This window comes from Nerophis ophidion, linkage group LG10, assembly GCF_033978795.1.
Source record: "Nerophis ophidion isolate RoL-2023_Sa linkage group LG10, RoL_Noph_v1.0, whole genome shotgun sequence".
NCBI lineage: Eukaryota > Metazoa > Chordata > Actinopteri > Syngnathiformes > Syngnathidae > Nerophis > Nerophis ophidion.
The window spans coordinates 23,798,994-23,818,436 of record NC_084620.1 but is presented as its reverse complement, the minus strand read 5'-3'; the positions used below and the strand labels follow the sequence as shown (position 1 = coordinate 23,818,436).

Below are 19,443 nucleotides of genomic sequence, written 5' to 3'. Positions count from 1 at the left end.
GGGATATCAATCACCCTTTATACCGCAATCATCTCCGTACATCCTGGGAATTATATTTAATATGTGTGTGTTGTGGCTCTCTCGCGCTTTTGTTAGGTGTTATTGATGCGGTTAGTGTGTCATATTTATTTTGTAAACACCCCTTGTAAAACGTCAAACTCATTCTAATATAAACTACAAGTAAAACCCACAATTAAATGAAAGACATCCGGGAGTTCTGAGTAGTCGGTCCAGCAATGATGACGTAACACCAGTGCACGGTAACAGCCTCAGATGTTCGTTTCGGCGAGAGCTATCCTCAAAAGTCACACATTTTTCAGAACAATTTTATTGGGAATTTCTCTCTAAAATTACTGCGAGCCAAGGAGCAGTAAACAGGAAGTTCGTCTCTCGAAAGAGGAGTGAAAATCCAATGAAAAGGTGTTGCCGGTTAGAGTCGTGAGTGTGCTTGTGGCGAGGTACGGAAGCTAACCATGTTAGCATGCGAACACATCATGAAACAAACTAAAAGATCTTTAAAAAAAACACCAAAATAAGAAAACTGTATCCTTCCTCATCAACTGCACGACTGGGGCTCAGCTAACGTCGCTAATAGCAGTTAGCTCACGATGCCTCTTTGTTGTCCGTTTTATTTGGTTGTCTTGTGATATTTTGTAGAACACTTTCAAAAGGTTTGTGAGCTATATGTATTGTGTCCATTTCTATGAAGGTATGTGTGTAATATTTGAAAAAATAATTCCTTTAAATGAAACTAGTTTTATCATACAGGTCTTCTTAAGACGATTCGAGTGATAAAAAGTATCGTTTTCCTGTGATAAATATTAAGTAAGTTATGATTTTTTTTTCAACCCGGTGAAAATGCACCAATTTATGGCCAACCTCTTCGAGATTCAAGATTGTTTATTGTCATATGCACAGTTAAAGGCCTACTGAAATGAGATTTTCTTGTTTAAACGGGGATAGCAGGTCCGTTCTATGTGTCATACTTGATCATTTCGCGATATTGCCAAATTTTTGCTGAAAGGATTTAGTAGAGAACATCCACGATAAAGTTCGCAACTTTTGCTTGCTAACAGAAAAGCCCTGCCTCTACCGGAAGTCGCAGACGATGACGTCACATGTTGATGGCTCCTCACATCTTCACATTGTTTTTAATGGGAGCCTCCAACAAAAACAGCTATTCGGACCGAGAAAACGACAGTTTCCCCATTAATTTGAGCGAGGATGAAAGATTCGTGTTTGAGGATATTGATAGCGACAGACTAGTAAAAAAAAAAAACGTGATTGCATTGGGACGGATTCAAATGTTTTTAGACACATTTACTAGGACAATTCTGGGAAATCCCTTATCTTTCTATTGTTTTGCTAGTCTTTTAGTGAGTTTAACAGTACCTGATAGTCGGAGGTGTGTGTCCACGGGTGTGTTGAGGCGCAGTGTCTCAGGGAAGTCGATGGCAGCTTTATGGACGGGGCAAGCTCAGCTGATCTCTGGTAAGAAGCGACTTTTTACCACAATTTTCTAACCGAAACCTGCTGGTTGACATTCGGTTGGGATCAATGTTCGCTGTGATCCATAGTAAAGTTTCACCGCCGTGAATTTTAAACAAGGAATCACCGTGTGTTTGTGTGGCTAAAGGCTAAAGCTTCTCAATTCTATCTTTCTACTTTGACTTCTCCAATATTAATTCAACAAATTACAAAGGATTCAGCAACACAGATCTCCAAAATACTGTGTAATTATGCCGTTAAAGCAGGCGACTTTTAGCTGTGTGTGCGCGCAGCTCTCATATGTCCTAACAGCCCGTGACGTCAAGCGTACACGTCATCATTACGTGACGTTTTCAAGAAAAAATTCCCGGGAAATTTAAAATTTCAATTTAGTAAACTAAAAAGGCCGTATTGGTATTTGTTGCAATGTTAATATTTCATCATTGATATATAAACCATCAGACTGTGTGGTGGGTAGTAGTGGGTTTCAGTAGGCCTTTAAACAGACAGTTTGCCGTACAATGAAAATTTTACTTTGCCAGTCCACCCTTCAACAAGTCACACGGTACTTAGCTAAAAATAAAAATGTATATACAAGGCACAGTGATTAACATAACATTATTGCACATTCTGATTGACATTCAACAGTATAAATATGGAGGTGACTTTGGGTCACAGCAGCAGTTAAAGTGTTTTTGGTGATCAAAGGTGAAAAGTGTCCACAGTGATGGTTCACAGTTCGGTGGTTGTCAAGGTACCTGTCTTTTGTTCAAAAAGACAAAGTAAAAATGGGGTGCGGGGGAGCTAGCATTCACGAGTTAGCATTCACAAGCCTGATGGCCTGTGGGTAGAAACTGATGTCAGTCTCGTAGTCCTGGATTTCAGGCTCCTGTATCGTCTGCCTGATTGTAGGAGGCTGAAGAGACTGTGCTGTGGGTGTGTACTGTCCTTTATGATGTTGTGTGCTCTCCTGGTGGCCCTGGTAGAGTACATGTCCTGTAGTGAGGAGAAGGCTGCTCCTGATATGTACTGAGCAGTTTTAATCACTCGCTGGGGTGACTTCCTGTCCTTAGCAGTGGAGTTTCCATACCAGACCGTGATTGAGCTGGTAAGGACACTCTCAACCGTACTTCTATAGAAGTTGCTGAGAATTTTGTGTGGCATACCATATTTTCTCAGCCTTCTTAGGAAGTACAGTCGCTGCTGGGCTTTCTTTATTGTTTGTTGGGTGTTGTGATCCCAGGTGAGGTCCTCGCTGATGTGGGTCCCAAGGAATTTAAAGGTTTTCACCCTGTCCACCCTATGTACAAAGTCAATGGGGCTAAATGTTGTAGGTGTGACCTTTTTTGTTTCTATAAGTTATAACTTTGTAATATTTACCCCAATTTAAAAGGCTTGGTATTTTTGAAATGTTGGTATAACAAAGAAACATCAGTCAATCAATCAATGTTTACTTATATAGCCCTAAATCACTAGTGTCTCAAAGGGCTGCACAAACCACTACGACATCCTCGGTAGGCCCACATAAGGGCAAGGAAAACTCACACCCAGTGGGACGTCGGTGACAATAATGACTATGAGAACCTTGGAGAAGAGGAAAGCAATGGATGTCGAGCGGATCTAACATGATACTGTGAAAGTAATAGGTTTAATCTGAACAATCTGAGTAAACATGATTGGTCCGACTCGACTTGTGACGTGGGCGCCCAAGAAGAGAAAGTCGGCTAGTCTAAACCGTTTAGACTAGCCGACTTTCTCTTCTTGGGCGCGTGGGAGATGATCTAAGTTCACCTATTTGGGTTAAAAATATTTTTTGCAAACCAGTGATTATGGTATGCAAATTATGTGTTGTTGTTGAGTGTCTACCAAGAATTGATTAACGTGGACCTCGCAGACTTAAACAAGTTGAAAAACTTATTGGGGTGTGACCATTTAGTGGTCAATTGTACGGAAAATGTACTGTATTGCAGTGGTCCCCCAACCACCGGGCCGCGGTGGTTGGGCCCGCAGAAGATTTTTAAAAAAAAAATTTTAAAAATAAAATCAACATAAAAAACACAATATACACTTACAAATAGTGCACCAACCACAAAAAAATCCCTTTTTCATGACAGAGAAGAAACAAAAAAAAAGCAAAATGCAAATTAAATCTTGAAACATTGTTTAGAAGCATTTAAGTCTCACCTTAAAACTCATTTGTATACTCTAGCCTTTAAATAGACTCCCTTTTTAGACCAGTTGATCTGCCGTTTCTTTTCTTTTTCTTCTATGTCCCACTCTCCCTTGTGGAGGGGGTCCGGTCCGATCCGGTGGCCATGTACTGCTTGCCTGTGTATCGGCTGGGGACATCTCTGCGATGCTGATCCGCCTCCGCTTGGGATGGTTTCCTGCTGGCTCCGCTGTGAACGGGACTCTCGCTGCTGTGTTGGATCCGCTTTGGACTGGACTCTCGCGACTGTGTTGGATCCATTGTGGATTGAACTTTCACAGTATCATGTTAGACCCGCTCGACATCCATTGCTTTCCTCCTCTCTAAGGTTCTCATAGTCATCATTGTCACCGACGTCCCACTGGGTCATTATTGTCACCGATGTCCCACTGGGTGTGAGTTTTCCTTGCCCTTATGTGGGCCTACCGAGGATGTCATGGTGGTTTGTGCAGCCCTTTGAGACACTAGTGATTTAGGGCTATATAAGTAAACATTGATTGATTGATTGATTGAAAATTTAACTGAAAAAAATGAAGAGAAAAACTAGCTAATTCGAATCTTTTTGAAGAAATAAAAAAAATAATTTATTGAACATCATTAGTAATTTTTCCTGATTAAGATTAATTTTAGAATTCTGATGACATGTTTTAAATAGGTTAAAATCCAATCTGCATTTTGTTAGAATACATAACAAAATGGACCAAGCTATATTTCTAACAAAGACAAATCATTATTTCTTCTAGATTTTCCAGAACAAAAATTTTAAAAGAAATTCAAAACACTTTGAAATAAGATTTAAATTTGATTTTACAGATTTTCTAGATTTGCCAGAATAATTTTTTTGAATTTTAATCATAATAAGTTTGAAGAAATAGTTCACAAAAATTCTTTGTCGAAAAAACAGAAGCTAAAATGAAGAATTAAATTAAAATGTATTTATTTTTCTTTACAATAAAACAAATACATTTACTTGAACGTTGATTTAAATTGTCAGGAAAGAAGAGGAAGGAATTGAAAAGGTAAAAAGTTATGTGTTTAAAAATCCTAAAATCATTTTTAAGGTTTTATTTTTTCTCTAAAATTGTCTTTCTGAAAGTTATAAGAAGCAAAGTAAAAAAAATAAATACATTTATTTAAACAAGTGAAGACCAAGTCTTTAAAATATTTTCTTGGATTTTCCAATTCTATTTGAGTTTTGTCTCTCTTAGAATTAAACATGTCAAGCAAAGCGAGACCAGCTTGCTGGTAAATAAATGAAATTTAAAAAATAGAGGCAGCTCACTGGTAAGTGCTGCTATTTGAGCTATTTTAGAACAGGCCAGCAGGCGACTCATCTGATCCTTACGGGCGACCTGGTGCCCGCGGGTACCGTGTTGGTGACCCCTGCTTTAAAGTCATATCCAACAGCAGCTTTTTACTGTCAACTGAGTTTCGTTTGTTAAGGATTTCTGCTGGTGGTGTTACTCCGCATTATTTCAACGCAAAAAAATGTGCCTTGTCTCAAAAAAGGTTGAAAAACACTGGTCTAAAGAACCAGTGTGAAAATCCATCAATTTAAAATATATTTGGCAGACTCTCCGATACATGTGTAACTTACACTTTAAAAGCAATTCCAATGAAGTTTTCACTCATTGTAGATTATTTGTTGAGTTTGCAGCGTCAACTTTTATGTGAGCTTTGTGGCACAAAAACTTGTCTTACCTAAAAATATCGATGTTCTGAATAAACAAGGATATGTGTTCTACGTCATGAAAATAGGCCTATAGTGGTGAAAAAATGTACGCGATCGCAGTTGAACTCTGAAAACAACGTGCCGGTTGCTACTCACGATGCCGCATTCAAGTTTGAAATGCTCTGAGTGACCACTGCGTAGAGCCAGCCAGTGGTGAATATACACATACCTATGCTTACTTTTCTTTTGCTGTTCCATATTCAATAACCTAAAACTAAAGTTGTTCCTTGTCGGTGCCAAACAGTTGAATGAAAAATTAGAGACCAATGACACAAAATGCCCACAAACACACGTACAAAATCTTGCCCAATGCTGGAAGAAATGTTTTGATCGTAGGGCTGGGCAATATGGCTTTTTTTAATATCTCCATATTTTTAGGCTATACATATATCTCGATATTTTGCCTTGACCTTGAATTAACACTTGATGCATATAATCACAGCAGTACGATGATTCTATGTGTCTACATTAAAACATTCTTCATACTGCATTAATATATGCTCATTTTAAAAGTAATGCAGAGAAGGAAATTACAACTAAGTCAATTGACCAAAACTGTATTAATTAAACAGTTATTAAGCAGTGGAACAAATGTTCATGTCATTTCCAAAACAGAGAGTGCAAGATTGTGAGAGACATTTAAAGTGTCAAATAAAAATTAGCTGCATAATAGGAAATCAAATACTATTTGTCCTTCACTATGTGGTAGGTTACTACGGATGTTATTACATTCTGTTGTGGACTATTTTTTTCATACGGTGTTGATGTGGAAATGTTTGCCTCAGCATTTTAATGGTGTGGGCGTGTTGCACCGAACGGAGATGTTGATAAGCGGAGTAAGCTCTCTAGCAGGTGACTTTTCAAATGATGCTACAATATTAGCAGTAATGCTACTTTTTACAGCAACGCTTTTGGCCCACACTTGACAAATTACGGTTGTCTGTTTGACATATTCCCACTTGAAGCCAAACCACCGCCAGACGACGGACCCCCTGCTGTTTTTCTTGGCAATTAATTCTTCCTTCATTCGCACCTTCTTTCTCTCGTATTACCACTCGTGCGGCTCTACTAGCACCACAGCTAACGTTACCCATGCTGCTAGCTCCGCGAGGGCGTATATGTATGTGACGTATGACGTGAGAGTATGTGATGTGTGTAAGAAGGTGCGCTTGTCTGTGAGAAGGAGAGACAGGAAAGAGCGAGTAGAGCCTGTAATGTAATGCCCGCAGCTAAAAGCAACTGCTTGAGGACGTATACTCCAATATCACGATATAGTCATTTTGTATATCGCACAGAGACAAACCCACAATATATCGTGCATATCGATATATTGCCCAGCCCTCCTTGATCGTGATGCGTCTTGTCTTTGGTCAGGTGATGTCCCCCACGTCAATGAAGCTGCGTGTTCGCCGTTCTGACACAAAAAGGGACACCAACAATGGTGGCGAAGGAGAACAGCAGCAGGAAGAGGTAAGGAGTCGAGCAAGTGGCAGTGGAAATCGCAGGGCGAAGAAGACAAAAAACACCAGGAGCGGACAGACCACCACGTCTTCTCCTCCTGCCGCCTCCTCCTCTTCAGTATCGGCCCGAGCCGCTCTTGCCTCAGAGGATGCTTCGCCTGACTCCAAGTGCCCCATCTGTTTGGACCGCTTCAACAACATGGCTTACTTGGACCGCTGCCTCCACCGCTTTTGCTTCCCATGTATCCAGGAGTGGTCGCACAACAAGGCTGAGTGTCCGCTTTGCAAGCAGCCCTTCAAGTCCATCTTGCACTCGGTGCGTGCACATGACGACTTTAAGGAGTACACTTTGCGGGCTGCCCCCCCGAGCAGTAGTGTCGCGGCCACAGTGGCAATGGTAGCGGCTATGGCATCTGCGGCAAGGAACGACCAGCAGATGAGGCTCCTGCTAAGGAGGCACCGAGTCGCTGATGGCACGGAAACCACTGCCAGGAGGCGTAGAAGGGAGGAGGAACGTGGCGTTTGGGAGTGGTATCTGGATGTCCCACCTCTTTCGGTCCCTCCTCATGATGAATACGCCGATGACGAGCAGCACCTTAGGGGTGCGGCCAACCTGGCGGAGCACGGCGTCATATTTGAAGGCCTGGGGGGCCCCGGAGCGGGCACGGCCCCAAACGACAGCGCATCACGGCGGCTCATGACCCGATTGTCGGCAAGGCTACGTCTTCAGCAAGAAGGTGGGGTTCTGCGACGTCTTAGGGAACGGGAGGCAGTGGCCTTTCGTCGTGCCCTCTACCGCTGCAGTGTCCGTGTACATGGCGTAGCTGGTGTGAGTGAGACCGAAGCGCAGCGTGATATCACGGTCGATGGCTTCCGACGGGACCCCACCCAACTGAACAGACTCCGTCCCTGGCTGCGCCGGGAGCTCACAGTGCTGTACGGTGCGCAGGGCTCACTCTTAAACATCGTACAGAGCTTCATCATAGCAAGACTGGCTCGACACGGCCTGGAAGACACGCCCACTATCGAGGAAGATTTGCGGCCATTCCTATTGGCCCGAACAGAGCACTTTCTCCACGAGTTGGTCAGTTTTGCCCGTTCGCCACTCACAATGGACAACTACGACCTGGAAGCTGTGTACCAGCCGCTGCCCAACGCCATGGAGCTGGACGCCTCGAACGGTGACTCCGCCAACAGCTCCGTAATTGCTATCTCCGAAGGGGAGGAAGCAGAAGAGGAAGCGCATCCCAATAATGTCATTCCAGATGGAAGTTCACTCAGCCTCTCAGCCTGGGACGACGAGACGCCGGGCCCCTCTTACTCCACTTCAGAGGCGTTAAGCCCCGCCCCAACGGAAGCAGTCAATGAGGAGGGCGAGTGCATGATCGTAGGATACAAAAAGCCAATGGCCGAACGCACACCTGAACTCGTACAGCTGTCTTCTGACACAGAAGGGGAGGAGCTCCAAAAGACAGAGCCCCTCTCCACATTACCTCCAATCACTACCTCCATCTCGACCCCTATAAAGGCAAAAGACACGGAGGGCGGCAGGGCTTGTTTCTCTGGCTCAGGCAGCTCGCTATGCACAATCAGTCCGCCTCTTCCCGAAGCCAAGAGCACCAGGAGGAGGAGAAAAAGGAAAAGGCGGGGTGTAAGCGGTATCTCGGCCAATCCCAATCGCTGCATTTATCCTGCAATGATGTGCTCACCTATGCGCTCAAGCATTGAGTCCATCTCACCGCTCCTTGTCAGCCCGGCAGACTCCGCCTCCGAATACTGCTCATCTCGGGACTCCCGTCTCACCACTTCTTCCTCCTCCCCCTCGTCCTCCTCGTCCTCGCTCTGCTCCTCCCCACAACCGTCATTGCCTCACACGCCGGCACGCACACCCGAAGAGAAGCCTGGCGGGAAGAGAAAGTACAAGAGCCGACACCTTGACCGCCACACAGACCCCAGCTGGAGGCCGCGAGGGAGGAAGAACAAAAGAAGGAAGCGTGGCAGATCAGATATGAGGTAAGAACTTCCGATTTCTCTGTCCAATCCGACACTTCAGTGACCCTTCTTCTCTGATCTCATAGCAGCAGACGCAGTCCCAGCGTGGAGATTGTCTACGAAGGCACTGCCTCCTCAATATCCACCCGTAAACGCCACCACAAGACACAGCAGCACAGCAGGTACATTTTCTTTCTCTTGACACATTTACACGATAATGATAACATAGTGTTTGTTTTAATAGTAGCAACAAAAATGCAGTGGACTACTTAGCAATTCAAACCATCCATCCATTTTTTGCTGCTTGTCCCTTTCGGGGTCGCAAAGGGTGCTGGAGCTTATTTCAGCTGCATTCGGGTGGAAGGTGGAGTACACCCTGGACAAGTCGCCACCTCATCGCAGGGCCAACACAGATAGACAGACAACATTCACACTCCTGTTCACACACTTGGGCCAATTTAGTGTTGCCAATCAATCTCTAATTAGCAATTCTGACATGATTTATTTATTAACATTAGTGCTTTGATTTATTCAGAACAAAAGAAAACATTTGATTAAATATTGCATGCACCATTTCCCCAAGGCTTATGTAAATAATTGGGACAGACGTTAAGGTTACTTAGTTTATCTAGGAAATTAGCAATATCATAGGTCCTTGAGTTTATCAAAGTGCGGTTATCAATCAAGGTTTTACATAATTTTGATCTAAAACCGTAATACTAACCATCGGGAGTTCTACCTCAATTTTTCAATTATATAGGTAATCATTACATCCCTAGTACATGTTTAGTAAATTATAACTGCCTCAGCCTACACCTGGCTTTGTGTGTAAGTAATTATAACTCTTTACTACATTTAACTATGTTGGCTGCTAAATCTGTTCATGAGTTTTTGAATTAAAGGGTTTCCCCTTAATGTATTTTATTGTGGCAGTGCGTCACGGCAATATATTAGCCACCTGACCTTATAAAATTAGGGATTTTTACGTGAAAACAAAATAAATTAGTACGAACCCTGTTTCCATATGAGTTGGGAAATTGTATTAGATGTAAATATAAACAGAATACAATGATTTGCAAATTATTTTCAACCCATATTCAGTTGAATATGCTACAAAGACAACTTATTTGATGTTCAAACTGATAAACATTTTTTTTGTGCAAATAATCATTAACTTCAGAATTTGATGCCAGCAACACGTGATAAAGAAGCCGGGAAAGGTGGCAATGAATTCTGATAAAGTTGAGGAATGCTCATCAAACACTTATTTGGAACATCCCACTGGCGTGCGGGCTAATTGGGAACAGGTGGGTGCCATGATTGGGTAATAAAGCAGCTTCCATGAAATGCTAAGTGATTCACAAACAAGGATGGGGCGAGGGTGACCAATTTGTATGCAAATTGTCGAACAGTTTTAGAACAACATTTTTCAACGAGCTATTGCAAGGAACTTAGGGATTTTACCATCTACGGTCCGAAAAATGATCAAAAGGTTCAGAGAATCTGGAGAAATCACTGCACGAAAGCGATGATATTACGGACCTGTGATTCCTCAGGCAGTACTGTATCAAAAACCGACATCGGTGTGTAAAGGATATCACCACGTGGGCTCAGGAACACTTCAGAAAACCACTGTCAGTAACTACAGTTGGTCGCTACATCTCTAAATGCAAGTTAAAACTCTACTATGCAAAGCGAATGCCATTTATCAACAACACTGAGGAACGCCGCCGGCTTCTCTGGGCCCGAGATCATCTAAGATGGACTGATGCAAAGTGTAAAAGTGTTCTGTGGTCTGACGAGTCCACATTTCAAATTATATTTGGAAACTGTGGACGTGGTGTCCTCCGGAACAAAGAGGAAAATAACCATCCGGATTGTTATAGGCGCAAAGTTCAAAAGCCAGCATCTGTGTTGGTATGGGGGTGCATTAGTGCCCAAGGCATTGGTAACTTACACACCTGTAAAGGCACCATTAATGCTGAATGGTCCATACAGGTTTTCGAGAAACATATGTTGTCATCCAAGCAACGTTATCATGGACGCCCCTGCTTATTTCAGCAAAACAATGCCAAGCCATGTGTCACAATAGCGTGGCTTCGTAGTAAAAGAGTGCGGGTACTTTCTTGGCCCGCCTGCAGTCCAGACATGTCTCCCATCGAAAATGTGTGGCGCATTATGAAGCGTAAAATATGACAACAAGACCCTGGACTGTTGAACAACTTAAGCTGTACATCAAGCAAGAATGGTAAAGAATTCCACTTTCAAAGCTTCAACAATTAGTTTCCTCAGTTCCCAAACGTTTATTGAGTGTTGTTAAAAGAAAATGTGATGTAAAACAGTGGTTAATATGCCCTTTCCCAACTACTTTGGCATGTGTTGCAGCAATGAAATTCTAAGTTAATTATTATTTGCAAAAAAAATAAAAAGTTTATGAGTTTGAACATCAAATATCTTGTCTTAGTAGTGCATTAAATTGAATATGGGTTGAAAATGATTTGCAAATTATTGTATTCCGTTTATATTTACATTTAACACAATTTCCCAATTCATATGGAAACAGAGTTTGTATTTTGCATGCATACGTAACCTCCACTGAATGCACTGGAAACGCCGCAAGTTCAGGCCTCTTAGGCCCTGCGTTGTGTTTGTGATGGACAGGAGACTTGAATGACGTTTTGGACGTCAGTTACTTCCTAATGTGGAATGGAATGTGCACCGGTATATACAGTGAGGCTGGCAGTTGCTATGCTAGCCCATGTCTGAGAGGGGGCGCTATTGAGCACTCTCATAAACCCTTGTTGGAACAAGTGGATTCAAATACCTACAGTAACTTGTTACCTATATATATTTAATTATTTGCACACTATTGACTAGTGATGCACTGGAAATTTGATCAACGGAACCGCGCTGCCTAAACCGAATGTTGTGATGACATAAGACATATGCACGGGCTTGTCTGGAGCAGAATCAGCATGTCCGCAATGTGGACGTACGTCAATGTATCCGAGATATACCCCCAGAAAGCGATCTTCAAAATTTAAAATGACACTGGTGGCTTTAAAGGAGAAAAAGGCTCCCAGCAGCGCAAAGCAAGTTTTCATGTCATGCTCTCTGCAGCTCGCTTTTTGTCGCGGACATGGAGTGACAGAAGTTAAGAGTCTGTAAACACGAGTACAGTCGACAATAACAAAAGAAATAGATGCTAACTTTTTGCGAGTCATTAAAGAAATAATGACTCTACGGATTGGGGAAATCTAAAGAAAATAAATATTCTGAACAAAGTACATTGTACAACAAGCAGTAACAATTGAAAAAATGAGCAAAACCATAATACCGTATTTCCTTGAATTGCCGCAGGGCATACAGTATGTGCCTGCCTTGAATTACTGCCGGGTCAAACTCGCTTTGCAAAATGGTTAGCGCATGCTTAGTATTACCGCCTGGTCAAACTCGTGACGTCACGAGTGACACTTCCCCTGTTATCATTTTCAAAATGGAGGAGGCTGATTTCAATACCAGTAATTTGAAATCGCATAAAGGGAACAAGATTAAGAGCTATTCAGTAGGATTTAAGGTCCAATCTTACATCACACTCAAATTTTACTGCATGCCTTTGGTAAGTGCCGGAGTGAGAAGAGGTTTTAAAATAATTAGCGCCCCGGCGACAATTCAAGGAAATACGGTATGTAAGAAAAAAAATATGTTAATACAATTCATTATAACAGATTTGTTTTAAATGTGTCTATATAAATTTTTATTGCCTTTTTAAAGAAAATATATGCATCATAGCAAATCTGATGATGTCATATTGACCACACCCCTAAGCACGCCCCCAACGCCACAGATGTCTTGGCAATCTGGGGAAAAAAAACATGAACTTGTGGCAAGTGCAGCAAACACAAGATAGCTGTTACTCTAAGGTCTTTATATAAGACTGCCAACATGAGAAGTAAAAAATCCACACCTCAATGCGCCTTAACAGTGCGCTCAAGTTTACCCGAAACCTCGCCAAATACCAGCTGGGTGTGAGCATGGTCCTAGTGCCCATCTCACAGCCCCCCCTCAAACAACCAGAAGTTATGGGGGAAACAAAAACCTCTCAGCGGGCCTCACCAGGAGATGAAGGACATTCGTCTCTGACAGCTTTCCTTGGGCAACCTTGGCAGGGAACTTGACCCGACAGCAGTTCTTCATTATCTCACTGTATAATATTCACAGACAGTGCCAATATAACTTTACAAATCTCATTTTGTTTACAATTCTTTAGGTCTCTGTGTGTAATTTTTATTGAAGATATTGATATTAGGTAAGTTACAGGCCACTGGTTGGAAAACGGAAGTGTCAATCACATACAATATCATCGACCTACATGTCTTTGAAGTGTGTGTGTGCATATACTCATACAAAGTTCTGAATATGCAAACAACAATTTGCATAGTACAATGTGCAACATGATCTCATGTTTTAAACTTTATTTTACGACAAAACATGAAGTAATTTAGCTGTGCGCCGATTTTATATATATTGTACAAATCATTGTACATGTAATAATACATCAGTATTTTGATGCATAAATTATATATTTCTGACAAAAGACTTTTAGAAGTGATGCTATTTTGTCCAAAGCTTGTGTTACACAAAGAAGCGCATTCTGAAAAAAAAGAACAATCCACAACAGAACAAACTTCTTCAAACCATGAACTCACTTCTGATATGTCTTTAAGTTTGTACAAACAGAAACAAATTATCCAACAAACTACACTGTATGTAGGATAAAACATGTTCTTTAGCTGCTAAGTTCTAAAATCTGTTCTCTCCTCACTATTCAATGAGCTAACATCACACACTTTACTCGGCCAAGTCTCAAGAGTGAGACCTTTGTTGGCCTTGGCCGCAAAGGTCTTTGTTGTGTTGATGTTGCTGCAGTTATCTTTACCAACATTAGAATGTGGACAAAATAAACTATCGAGATTGTCTGTTATTGATATGGAGGAAAAGTTATTCCGCAATATATTTCCATGTTTTTTTACGGCCCGGCCCCAATGGCCGTAGACTGAAACATGACTGAACTTTCTTGACACCATTTTTCTCGCAGGCCGCCGCCCATCATCACGCTGGACAGCGATAGCAGTCCGCCAAGCAGCCAACATGCTGATGACTTGGGTCATCTTCCACCTCTCTCATTGGTGCGCATGGCCAGTGTGGGCGTGGCCGCAGCTGTTGACATTGGGGAACTTCCTGTAGATATCCTAGATGAGGTATCAGACCGGTCTGAGGCGGAGCCAGCTTTTCACAACGGTAATGGCGGTGATCGCCATTCGCTCAGTAACAATGGGCGTAGCGAAGAAGGACAGCCCATTGCTGACACACAAGGACTTATCAGGGAGCTTGTTTCAAAACAAACAGAAACAACCTTTTGCAACATCACAGATGACCTCTCCATGACCTCACCTGATGCCTTCAGGGGTCACAACAAGGAGAGGCCACCGTCTCTTAATTTCCCAGACCCCACCTCCTATTCCTCACCACCCCCTCTGAGACGTGCCCCTCCCAGCAAGGATGCAGCGCCCCGCCTTGTCGAGACAGAGGACGATGTGTCCGTCCACTTCTCTACTGGCCTTTCAGTCCCTACTGTAAGTATGACAGACGTATTCTCACATCTTGACTACCTGCATGAAGGTCGCGGGGTTCCCCATGGCGGTGACTTTGAGTCCTCCAGTGTAGTTCCGGTTGACAGCACCGCTGCAGGAAGTGACCACAGCGTCTCACCTGCTCCCCCCTCCCTCTTCGACTCCCGCTGCTTCTCATCACCCAACTCCTCCATGACCCCGCCCACCTCGTCAGCTGCCTGTCATGTCAGTACAACATGTGACCTCTGACCCTGTTGTCATCACGTCATTCAGACAGGTCATGGAGCCCGTCTCTGTTGCCCGCTGACTGTTCGTTGACCAGCAACTGGGTGCTCTGCCTCCCTGACTTACTTATGTCTTTCTTAAGTCAGGGTTTCCCCTAGGTTAGTGGGGGTCAAAGTGCAGCCTGGGGGCCATTCGTGACCTTGGATTATTTTTCATTGGTGCTCAAAACATTGTGAAAATATAATTAAACAAAAAAAAAAACAAGACTTTTAAAAATGCAGGAAAAAAACTGTAATGTTGATATTAACTAATAATAACACAGAAGTTTGTCTTACAGTATATGTACGACTTTTCCTTTTTACCAAATAAAAATCAAATTGGCCCCCTGTATTCTTAGATTTTTTTATGCGACCCTCAGTGAGAAAAGGTTTGGACACGTTATTCCAAGCCCAGGGATCATCAATGCAGCCAGTTGGCAACATCTGGCCCGCCAGAACTATCCATTCAGGCCTCCGGACCAAAATTCCTGAATTCGAAATAGGCTATCAGGTTACAAAAATAAAAATGTTTGGTTTTCTTAATCATACAAAGACTGTAAAGGCTATTTAGAAAAATACTTTTGGCATGTGTGGCACTAAATGTATTGCAGATTGGTCACTTTATAGTGAAAATTCGAGACCGCCCCACATTAGTGCTTCAAACAGCATTGCAATAGTTAGGGTGCTTATTAAGAAAAGTAATGTACAGATACATGTGTCATGTATTTCATTCTGAATAAATATATAGATGCAAAAGTTTTTGCTTTTTCATGAGCTGAATTCAAATATCTACAACTTGCTACGTACACAAAATAATTGTCTCAAATATGGTGTACCCTGCCTTCCACTCAAATGCAGCTGAGATAGGCTCCAGCACCCCCCGCGACCCCAAAAGAGACAAGCGGTAGAAAAATGGATGGATGGATGGATTGTTGACATCTTTCTAATACAGGGTGAGTGAGCACTTTTTCTTAGCTGAAATAATAAATCCAGCTGAGAGTTGTCAGATGCTGACGTGACGTGTGCTTAAGTTTGCGCTGATGAAAGGCCATCCCCACCCCAAAATGTGCATTATTGTCGCACAGCATGATGCCACCAATGCGGCAAGTGTTGAGGAGTTGTGTAATATGCATGCTGATTGGGCTGTTGCTCTTCAGAGGATTTTCAGAAAATCGTGCCGTACATCTAATATGTAACCACACAAGCGCAGCACCTCCACATTCAGCATCTTCACCGTCAACAATTGGTTTGCATAACCAAAGAATTGCTGCATAAACTGCCAGAAAGCGTCTCAGGGAAGCTTATTTTTTTGCCGGCGCAACAAGTGGTGGCTCTTTCGTAACTTCTGCGCTGCTTTCTGGTGCTTTTTTGTGAACTATTGGATCAGCCTCCGGGGAGCCTTTTGGCCATGGCCATGTTTGCACTGTAGACCAGCTGCTGGCTCTCTGCCACACCGGAGTCCGTGTGGAGAGACCGGAGGAAGAGACGGAAATGCAAAGTTAGCGTAGAGCGCCGAGATGAACAAGCCTCACACAGCTGAACGAGCTTGCATCGGACACTTTGGTCAAATCCCTTGGTTGCTTTGTTGGGTCTGTTCCTGTCTCTGGCCGTGCGGACCCCCCACCCCAGCAGAGGATGGCATGGAAAACCGCAAAGGCCACAGCCGTATATGTGGGTGTTGAAATTGTGTTTTTGTTTTGTTGTTTGTATGGAATCATATGTGCACAGTATGTATTATTTATTGCAATTTTTTAGAGTTTTTCGTTGTTTTACTTTTGTAGCAGTATGTAGAGCTGGTACAGCTGAAGTGGCAGCTGGTTGCATCAGCTCTGTGTTCTTTTAATACAGTGGGGCAAAAAAGTATTTAGTCAGCCACCGATTGTGCAAGTTCTCCCACTTAAAATGATGACAGAGGTCTGTAATTTTCATCATTGGTATACTTCAACTGTGAAAGACAGAATGTGAAAAAAAATCCAGGAATTCACATTGTAAGAATTTTAAATAATTTATTTGTAAATTATGGTGGAAAATAAGTATTTGGTCAACCATTCAGAGCTCTCACTGATGGAAGGAGGTTTTGGCTCAAAATCTCACGATACATGGCCCCATTCATTCTTTCCTTAACACGGATCAATCATCCTGTCCTCTTTAGCAGAAAAACAGCCCCAAAGCATGATGTTTCCACCCCCATGCTTCACAGTAGGTATGGGGTTCTTGGGATGCAACTCAGTATTCTTCTTTCTCCAAACACGGCGAGTTGAGTTTATACCAACAAGTTATATTTTGGTTTCATCTGACCACATGACATTTTCACAATCCTCTGCTGTATCATCCAAGTATCCATTTTGGTAGAGGATACTACGGTTGTCGGACGGATCATCGGGGGAGCTGAGGCAGTGTACAGAAGGGAGGTAGCGGAACTGGTGGCCTGGTGTCAGGATAATAATCTCTCCTTGAACACAGACAAGACCAAGGAGATGATTATTGACCCACGGAGAAGGAGTACATAAGGGGGACAAAGGTGGACAGGGTGAAAATCTTTAAATTCCTCGGGACCCACATCAGCGAGGACCTCACCTGGGATCACAACACCCAACAAACAATAAAGAAAGCCCAGCAGCGACTGTACTTCCTAAGAAGGCTGAGAAAATATGGTATGCCACCCAAAATTCTCAGCAACTTCTATAGAAGTACGGTTGAGAGTGTCCTTACCAGCTCAATCACGGTCTGGTATGGGAACTGCACTGCTAAGGACAGGAAGGCACTCCAGCGAGTGATTAAAACAGCTCAGTACATATCAGGAGCAGCCTTCTCCTCACTACAGGACATGTACTCTACCAGGGCCACCAGGAGAGCACACAACATCATAAAGGACAGTACACACCCCCAGCACAGTCTCTTCAACCTCCTACCATCAGGCAGACGATACAGGAGTCTGAAATCTAGGACTACGAGACTGACAAACAGTTTCTACCCACAGGCCATCAGGCTTGTGAATGCTAACTTGTGAATGCTAGCTCCCCCACCCCCTCCCCCCATTTTTACTTTGTCATTTTGAACAAAAGACAGGTACCTTGACCACCCCCGAACTGTGAACCATCACTGTAGACACCTTTCACATTTGATCACTAAAGACACTTTAACTGCTGCTGTGACCCAAGGTCACCTCCATATTTATACTGCTGACTGTCAATCAGAATGTGCAATAATGTTATGTTACTTACTGTGCCTTGTATTTACATTTGTATTATTATTTTGTATTTTTAGCTAAGTACCGTGTGACTTGTTAAAGGGTGGACTAGCAAAGATTTTCATTGTACGGCAAACTGTCTGTTTAAAGGCTTACTGAAATGAGATTTTCTTATTTAAATGGGGATAGCAGGTCCATTCTATGTGTCATACTTGATCATTTCGCGATATTGCCATATTTTTGCTGAAAGGATTTAGTAGAAAACATTGTCGATAAAGTTCGCAACTTTTTGTCGCTAAAAGAAAAGCCCTGCCTCTACCGGAAGTCGCAGACGATGACGTCACCCGTTGATGGCTCCTCACATCCTCACATTGTTTTTAATCGGAGCCTTCAACAAAAAGAGCTATTCGGACCGAGAAAACGACAATTTCCCCATTAATTTGAGCGAGGATGAAAGATTCGTGTTTAGGATATTGATAGCAACGGACTAGAGAAAAAAAAAGTTACCAAAAAAAAACGCAATTGCTTTGGGACAGATTCAGATGTTTTTAGACACATTTACTAGAATAATTTTGGGAAATCCCTTATCTTTCTATTGTGTTGCTAGTGTTTTAGTGAGTTTAACAGTCCCCGATAGTCGGAGGTGTGTGTCCACGGGTGTCTTGACGCCAGTGTCTCAGGGAAGTCGACGGCAGCTTTATGGACGGCGCAAGCTCAGCTGATCTCCGGTAAGAAGCAACTTTTTACCACAATTTTCTCACCGAAACCTGCTGGTTGACATTCGGTCAGAATCCATGTTCGCTTGACCGCTCTGATCCATAGGAAAGTTTCACCTCCGGGAATTTTAAACAAGGAATCACCGTGTGTTTGTGTGGCTAAAGGCTAAAGCTTCCCAACTCCATCTTTCTACTTTGACTTCTCCATTATTAATTTAACAAATTGTGTGTTTTTGTGGCTAAAGGCTAAAGCTTCCCAACTCCATCTTTCTACTTTGACTTATCCAATATTAATTGAACAAATTGCAAAAGATTCAGCAACACAGATGTCCAAAATACTGTGTAATTATGCGGTTAAAGCAGACGACTTTTAGCTGTGTGTGTGTGCAGCGCTCATATTTCCTAACAGTCCGTGACGTCACGCATACACGTCATTACGCGACGTTTTCAAGAAGAAACTCCCAGGAAATTTTAAATTGCAATTTAGTAAACTAAAAAGGCCGTATTGGCATGTGTTGCAATGTTAATATTTCATCATTGATATATAAACTATCAGACTGCGTGGTGGGTAGTAGTGGGTTTCAGTAGGCCTTTAACTGTGCATATGACAATAAACAATCTTGAATCTTGAATGCACGGATACACTATATGCCAAAATATTTTGGCGACCCATCCAAATGATGAAAATCCGATGTCCTAATCTCTTGGCCCGGCCACAGGTGTATAAAATCAAGCACTTGGGCATTGAGACTGTTTCTAC

The 19,443-nt window shown here is 42.7% G+C and overlaps 1 protein-coding gene across 4 annotated transcripts; it reads left to right on the top strand.

Moving 5' to 3' along the window:
* The first annotated feature begins 179 nt into the window (after positions 1 to 179).
* Positions 180 to 15,536, top strand: LOC133560440 (E3 ubiquitin-protein ligase Topors-like). 4 transcript variants are annotated; one of them, XM_061912953.1, is made up of 4 exons: positions 180 to 260; positions 6,804 to 8,902; positions 8,968 to 9,063; positions 13,980 to 15,536. In XM_061912953.1, exons 2-4 carry the CDS (start codon positions 6,807 to 6,809, stop codon positions 14,761 to 14,763), a joined length of 2,976 nt encoding a protein of 991 aa, XP_061768937.1. In that variant the 5' UTR covers positions 180 to 260; positions 6,804 to 6,806; the 3' UTR covers positions 14,764 to 15,536. The 4 variants fall into 4 exon arrangements, with proteins under 4 accessions (XP_061768937.1, XP_061768938.1, XP_061768934.1 ...); XM_061912954.1 differs by having other exon boundaries at positions 221 to 458; positions 8,971 to 9,063; XM_061912950.1 differs by having other exon boundaries at positions 221 to 458.
* Positions 15,537 to 19,443: the final 3,907 nt, after the last annotated feature.

Excerpts from the sequence above, each read along its gene's own strand:
- LOC133560440 (XM_061912953.1), top strand. The coding sequence starts at position 6,807 with ATGTCCCCCACGTCAATGAAGCTGCGTGTTCGCCGTTCTGACACAAAA. Across the intron at positions 8,903-8,967 it reads CGTGGCAGATCAGATATGAG|CAGCAGACGCAGTCCCAGCG; the intron begins GTAAGAACTTCC and ends CTGATCTCATAG. Across the intron at positions 9,064-13,979 it reads AAGACACAGCAGCACAGCAG|GCCGCCGCCCATCATCACGC; the intron begins GTACATTTTCTT and ends TTTTTCTCGCAG.